This window comes from Phoenix dactylifera, unplaced genomic scaffold (assembly GCF_009389715.1).
Source record: "Phoenix dactylifera cultivar Barhee BC4 unplaced genomic scaffold, palm_55x_up_171113_PBpolish2nd_filt_p 002218F, whole genome shotgun sequence".
NCBI classification, from domain to species: Eukaryota; Viridiplantae; Streptophyta; class Magnoliopsida; order Arecales; family Arecaceae; genus Phoenix; species Phoenix dactylifera.
The window spans coordinates 21,822-29,381 of NW_024069477.1; the positions used below are offsets into that span (position 1 = coordinate 21,822).

The window sequence follows — 7,560 nt, forward strand, 5'->3', positions numbered from 1 at the left end:
CCTCCTCCTCATTCTCTTTATCTCTTGGCCCACTGGCAAAGAAAAAAACATCAAAGTATAATAATAGAGAGAGAAGGAGAAGAATGAGAAGGAGGAAGACTGTGCCATTGCAGGCTCGACTGGGAGGAGGTGACACTAGGCTCAACAATAAAAGAAGGGTGAGGACCTAGCGGAAGAGGGCGGGACGGAGCGAAAGAAGGACAACCACACGAGGAGGAAGTAGAGAGACTAGGTCGTCACAAAGGCGGGGGCCAGTCAACGCCAAGGGCGAAGGAGGAGGGCATGGGGGGATTGGGTCATCTCAAGGATGAAAGAGGAGAAGGAGGGGGTTGAATGCTGAAAACAGAAAAGAGGCCAATGAGGAGGAGGTGGAAGGAAGGCATATGGATCCTAATAAGGATTCTCGAGCATTTCGGTGTCAGAAACTATGGTTAGAATTAGCCGAAAAGGCTACATTAGATGTACTTGAAAATTAAAGGACCTAATTAGAGATATTTAAACTATGAGGATAGATAAAAATATTTGTGAAACTTAGAGGATCAAAAATATAATTTATCATATGCAAGTGATGACATGGTAACACATCATTCATATATGCCACATCATCATTCATATACTATATGTTAGCCATATAATCATTTATCTAAATGGTCAGATAATCATTTATCTAAATGGTCATGTAATCACCCAGCTCAGCAGAAATTTTTATGAGAGAAAGATCATAATTGCATGGATCATATCAATAATTGCTAGTTTTTTTATGCAATTATGCATCTCGTCCAAGGGAAGCCTGCATTTAATAAAAACAGTACAAGGGATAGTAAGTTCCTGAAAATCCTAATCGAATCCGTCCGACAATAATTGCCTAGCTGCAACGTCTCCGTTCTACTGGCTTCATCTTTCCTTGGCTGGTGATACTACTAATTTATCCTCCCGCACCATCGGAAATAATATGGTGATTGTCATTTTTTTAAGGCCTTTATGTGGTGACCTCTCAGAGGCTCACATGCGCGCTCGGAATGCAGCCGCCGGTACTTTCTAGGAACAGCCCCCACCCAATCGCCTCCCTGCAGGTGGTTCGACTTCATCAACGCCTCTTCTTCATCACCAGAAGACCAAACCCTCCCCTTATCTATATATATGTATGTAAACCAATACCACTAACTCCCAAGACCCCTCCAAGTCCCTCTCTCTCTCTCTCTCTCTCTCTCGCCCCCCCTCCGAGTGCGTGTCTAAGAAATAGTTAGCATGACTATTGTGGAAGTAATGCCGGAGCCAAGCCACCAAGGGATCCCTGTTCGGGGATGGGAAACTGGCGTTCCCCAGTACAAAAGGTATTATATATATATATATATATATATATATCTCTTCCACTGATCTCTCTACATTTCTCTTCCCTTTGATGAGCACCCACAGCACTCCCAGTCTCCCACCGATCACTTTATTTTTCGAACACAAACAGATCAATCATAACCCATTTCCACGTTTCTTTTGCAAAACAATGTAGTCATCTATACACGAAAAGAACATTTCTGACGTACATTTTTAAGTACGATTCAGCGATGCTGTCATTCATGAGCTGTGGAAACATGGTACACTCCAAAAGAGCTCCGGTAACATGGTCTTTAATTTTGGTGTCAGCTCCGTTACTTGTCAAATCTCGAATTTTATGGATATAAATATACACCAGATCAGATCAATGCATAGTTTGGAGCTAATTTTGCACGCTGTATCGTAGCCAGAATATTTTGTTTGTGGAGATTGATGCTTTTCTCTTCTTTTCTTCTCTCTTTCTCCATGTAATGATATAATTCCATTACTTCTCTCTCAAAGGCTGGAAGGAAAGGTGGCCATCGTGACGGGCGGCGCCCGCGGCATCGGCGAAGCCACCGTCCGCCTCTTCGTCCGCCACGGCGCCAAGGTCGTCATCGCTGACATCGAGGACTACCTCGGCGAGTCCCTCGCCGCCTCGCTAGCACCCGTGGCCACCTTCGTCCACTGCGACGTCGGCTTCGAGCCCGACGTCGAGCGGCTCGTGGACCGCACCCTGGCGCGCCACGGCCGGCTGGACGTGCTCGTCAACAACGCGGGCGTGCTCGGTCAGCAGGCCCACGCGGCCAAGAGCATCCTGTCCCTCGACGCCGACGAGCTCGACCGGGTGATGCGCGTCAACGTGAGGGGCGCGGCGCTGGGGATGAAGCACGCGGCGCGGGCGATGGTGGCGGTGCGCCGGGCGGGGAGCATCGTGTCGGTGGCGAGCGTGGCCGGGGTGATGGGGGGGATGGGCCCGCACGCGTACACGGCGTCCAAGCACGCGCTGGTGGGGCTCACCAGGAACGCGGCATGCGAGCTGGGCGCGCACGGGATCCGGGTCAACTGCGTCTCGCCGTTCGGGGTGGCCACCCACATGCTGGTGAACGCATGGAGGGACGACGGCGAAGGGGTGGATCTCGGGATTCCGAGTGCGGCGGAGGTGGAGAAGATGGAGGAGTTTGTAAGGGGGCTGGCGAATCTCAAAGGGCCGACGCTGACGGCGCGGGACGTCGCCGAGGCGGCTCTGTACCTGGCGAGCGACGACGCCAAGTACGTCAGCGGGCACAACCTTGTGGTGGACGGAGGTGTCACCACCTCGAGGAATCTTATTGGATTGTAGTTACGAGGACTAGTGTTCTTTGATGCAAACAATTAATTTTTGATGCAGCAATTGATTTGTTTCCATGTCACCCGAAGGAGAAACTCTAATTACAGCTTCTTTTATAATCTTCTTTCACTAGATTGCGATCTTTTATCTCTGATTTGATTTGCTAACTAGATCTTCTTGGGAGTATTTCGATGTGATTGAGATGGAACGAAATCCAAGACATGCTGACGAGTTATTTGGTTACAGCTTTCAAGACAAGACCATATGGCTCTCCTTGACCGGAGTCCTCAAGCATCACTCAATTTTGAACCTGAGATTTCAGATAGGGAGAGAGCTAGGGGTGCCAACCAACCGAGTTACTAGTTTTAAGTTGAATCAATTTTGAAAGATAATAAAGTTTTTGTTTATTTTAATACATCATCAGATCAATGTAAGAAAATGATTTGATGATTTAATTAGTCGAGGTAAGTTACCTGAAGCCCGGATCTGTTTATGCACAAATCTCCTTTTGTTTTCTGAAACCCTCACTGATAGTTTGCATATTCCAATTTTACTTCTAACTGGAATTAATGCACAATGTGCAATCAAATATTTGATCATAATTCACATCAAATTCTAAAACATGTAACATGACAAATTAAAAGAAGAAAGGAGGGGGGAGAAAAGGACAAAAAGTTAAGTAGTATGCCATTTTTTTTTCCCCAAGGGAACTTATAGTTTTGCCTTCTCTGTACTTGTGCAGCTTATATCAACATCTTAAAGCACTTTGATCATAAGTAATGAGTTGCTCGTAATCATTTTGACTTCAGACTGGGCTAGTTCACCGTATAAACTTTCAACCTACATGAACGTCCTGAGACGCCTTGAATAGATGCCACCATTAGAATATTTGATAATTGCTGATAAACAGCTACTTAAGCTCTTTGAGTGAAAAGTCAAGCCAACATGTTAAGAATTCAGGAACTTGTACTCCGGTGGAGCTGTCATGGCATTTGACTACTCCAATGAGATGTTGGAATATTAACCAGATCAAACAGTACGATTCTGTCATGGTGATGGAATCGCCTTTAAGGCAAGATAAGTTGCCGAAGGAAATATAAAGTAACATGGTGGAGTACCTTACTCCTCCATTATTTTCAAAAAACAAAAGGTTGCTGAAGAAAATGAACTGGCTAGTCTAGGAGGACCTTACCTAGTATTTGACTTTCAAAGCACAGCAAAGCCCTAGAAATTGTTAATTCAAAAATTTGCACCCAAAGCGAGGAACTCACTAATCCCTTTTTGCAGCCTCGTATTTAGCTTTTAGGAAAAGTTTGCTAAAAGGAGCTAGTGATGCTGCAAGCATAGCCACGGTCTCCATATACACATGAGCTCTAGTGGTTGCATTCTTTTTTTTCAAGAAAAAAAAGAAGTAAAGCCATGGTGGATGATTCCATTTTACTAATTTTTTTAAAAAAAATCAAAAGGTGCCATCAAAAGTTAGGGATGGCCTATTAATTTCCCTATCTCAACCTCACTTGTTAGGAGAAGTTCCATTAGTCACAAGCAAAAGTTTCTGTTAATTTATATCCCCTTTTTTTTAAGAAAAAGAAAGATATTGGTTATAAGCAGCTGACAACCTTCCGTCTCTACTGTCGTTCTGCTTCAATAGAAAATTGGCTTGCATACAACTAGGAGATTTAAAAAATGAAAGTGGAAGTAGGTTAAGCACACCTCGAGTAATCGAATAATTAAAGTTCAAAGCATTGAAAACCGTGAGGTGAGCATTCCGCTACCTTCTGCAGCTCAAATCCATTTTTTAACCGTAGCATGAGTTACGTGAGGTAGCTTTTAATACCGACCGAGCCTGTTGATAATATTTGAAATCCTTTATTCTATGCTATATACTGAATCTTCCAGCCCATGACCTATAGTGACACCATGAAGTCCTGGAAAACCATATTCCTGTTTTCTGGGAGAGACGTCGCTCCATGTGTACTGAATATTAAGGATTATAATTGCTTTAGTATTTAAGGTTGATGACTTAATTAATGATGCATTTTTTTTTTTAATGCAAGAAGAGACTGTGCTGTGACATCGTTTAATTAGGAACAATGGAGTTAGTATAAGAGAATTTGGACGCATCAGGCTTAGGAAAAATGGAGCTTTCACACGTCCAAAACAACAGGAGACTTTTACTTGAACAGTTAGGGCGAGCTGACAAAGAGGCAGATAATGATGAAGAAGGTCAAAGATCGCAGTCTGCGATACTGGGTTTCCAAGTGAAGGTTAGAACAATAGCCTGCTGGTGATTCTGCTATATTCTTTTTTATAAAGGAAATAAGATTTTTATTTTTTTTTGGTAATTAAAAACAGGTTTTTATTTGAGACTGCCAATGTGATATGAGAGGAGCCACTTCATTCTCAGAGTCGAGAATCTGGGATTGGCCAAGTAGTTAGGTCATTGATTATCCTAATCGAGATAGGTATGTTGGTGTCTTTGATAAGCATCTTCTTGTTTTGGTCTCTCTATCTCTCTCACTCTCACTCTCACTCTCATTCTCCCTCTCTCTCACACGCGCAACAAGCATCCTCTTTCTGAATGTGTAAATGAGGACCACCTTTTGGGGTAGGATGCTGTCAAGTATTTCTCTCGATGATATATTTGTTTTGTTTTTTTTTGGTACACCGGCGCCTCACGCAATACATATATGAGATCGAACAGCCAGTAAAGTCAGAAAAAAGAAGCTGGCGATGGGATAGGATGTTGTCAATCTGTATTCTTATCGATAATATAACTGGTTGGGATACTGGCGTTTTTCAAGCTAGTGCTAAGTGTCTTGATGCAGCTTTAAAAACCCAATCTTCTATCCTTTTTTTTTTTTTTTTTTTTTTTTTTTTTTGCGTTTTTGGCTCTAAGAAAACCTAGTCCCGTTAGGGGGTGTGTGACAGTAGCTTTGAATTCCTCAAGCAAAAGGGCTTCATGTAAAATTTAAAAAGAACGTATATATACCTAATTACATGAGCATGCAACTGATTTTGTCTAGTGCGGTAATGCTGTGTGGGCCATGGATTCATTGTTTGCCTCTCGGAAGAGAAGCAAGGGTTGAAGAGATAGACCCCACCAAATTTACAGGGAGCCGTTAATTGGTTAATTTTAAACAACCAGCTAACAAATGGTACATGTGTAACTTAGAATGCTGTCACCACCGAACATGAACATTTTCTTCCGTAATTCCTTTTTATAAAACATAAATTAGCGTACATGAGCCTGTCGATTACAATAATCAATTTTATAACGCATTTTTCCCCCTTTTTTTAATTTTTCCTATTTGAAAGTAGGATGCAATAAAGTTAGAACTAAATAGAGACAAAGGACGGTATGGAGTCAACAGGCGCCTCTGTATGTCAAGGATTACCAAGAAGCAAGATCCCACTACATTTTGTACTCAATTATTTATTGTTAAAACTAATCACATCACTAATTTATCATGTCGGTAAAGTCTCTGGTTGGCTATACTAATGGCCTGGTTCAAACCCCACCTGCACCTCGTGGCATACGATGGGATTGCATTCAATATGGAACTGCATCTCGCATCAATCTCAAGGTAGTAAGTTTTACTCTTATTTTCATAGAAAGTGTCATCAACATAATACGCCAGCTTCAGGAACTGCTTGAATCTTTTTGCGATTGGTGGCGCCAGACAAGCAAGAATAGTTGGTTTAGGAATTCTTGTTTCATATGGCATATTTCATAGGATTCCTGTCCTCACAGTTAGGCTTCAGATGAAAAGTCCCAGAAGATTGATATGGTCTATGGAGGCTTTTTTCTTTTTTTTTCCCCTCTCAGATTCTATTTGCCCAACTAATAGGTATGTGCTTTACAAGAAATTAGTTTTTTTTACCACCTTGAAATTATTAATCCACTTATTGTTATATTGACTGTTATCCTGGTGCTTCTTCAGCAAAGATGAATCATACATGCCCGATATTAGTTTGATTCATGCGGCATGCTGACTTAGAAACAAATCTTCAAGTCAAGATTTACAACATTTGCTACTATAATGACCGCTCATTATATCATAAGTTCCTCATATATGCTTAAATAAGAATCACTATTTTACTATTTTATTATTTTATTTTTTTGGGAAAAGGAGTCTAAGCACTTAACAAAACACATCTAATAACATCATCCCATACAGGAGTTTCTATAGATATATCCAACTTTTATTCTCTAACAAAGAGCACTATAGAACGAAATGACGGCTGTTATCTGAATAATATTTTTATATTTACATTTTTATGCCAGCTGACTACTGTAATTTTTTGTGTTTAATACTTATTACAATGGTTAAGAACCTTACCGGTAATTTCAGCATATAATGCAGGCCCTAGAGGTGAAAGTGGATCGGATAATATTCGTCCAAATTCGTTTAGTATCCGAATCTATTCGGATATGGATAGAAATTTAAGCATCCGACTAATATGCGTATCCATATCCGTATTCATAAAAAAAAATGGATATGGATATGGATAGACAACTATTCGCTTCGTATCTAAATATCCGGTTTTATTTGTAACTTTATATAATTTTATATAATACTTATGAACTTTTTAAAACAATAAATGTAATATACTATTAATTTGATTTATCATCCACTTAGTAATATCTTTGGTTCTATAGTCATAATGTTTAATTATCCGATTTTAAATTCATATTTATATCTATATTTTTGATATTCAATTTATATCCTTATTTATTTAAAATAAATATGAATATAAACTTTTTTTTCATCCGATTAATATCTTTGTCTATATTTATATTGTTAGATAAAATAAATTTAATTATGAATATGTTAGTATTTCATCCGATTTTACTCGCCTGAACTCCGTGACGGTGAATAATGGTATCGGAGAGGGTCCGTTATTTTGAGATATCG

The 7,560-nt window shown here is 40.5% G+C and overlaps 1 protein-coding gene across 1 annotated transcript; it reads left to right on the forward strand.

The window, feature by feature from the left end:
• The first annotated feature begins 1,182 nt into the window (after nucleotides 1-1,182).
• LOC103702212 (sex determination protein tasselseed-2-like) lies at nucleotides 1,183-2,788 on the forward strand. The gene is made up of 2 exons (XM_026802604.2): nucleotides 1,183-1,334; nucleotides 1,834-2,788. The coding sequence occupies exons 1-2, from the start codon at nucleotides 1,249-1,251 to the stop codon at nucleotides 2,651-2,653; spliced, it is 906 nt and encodes a 301-aa protein (XP_026658405.2). The 5' UTR covers nucleotides 1,183-1,248; the 3' UTR covers nucleotides 2,654-2,788.
• Nucleotides 2,789-7,560: the final 4,772 nt, after the last annotated feature.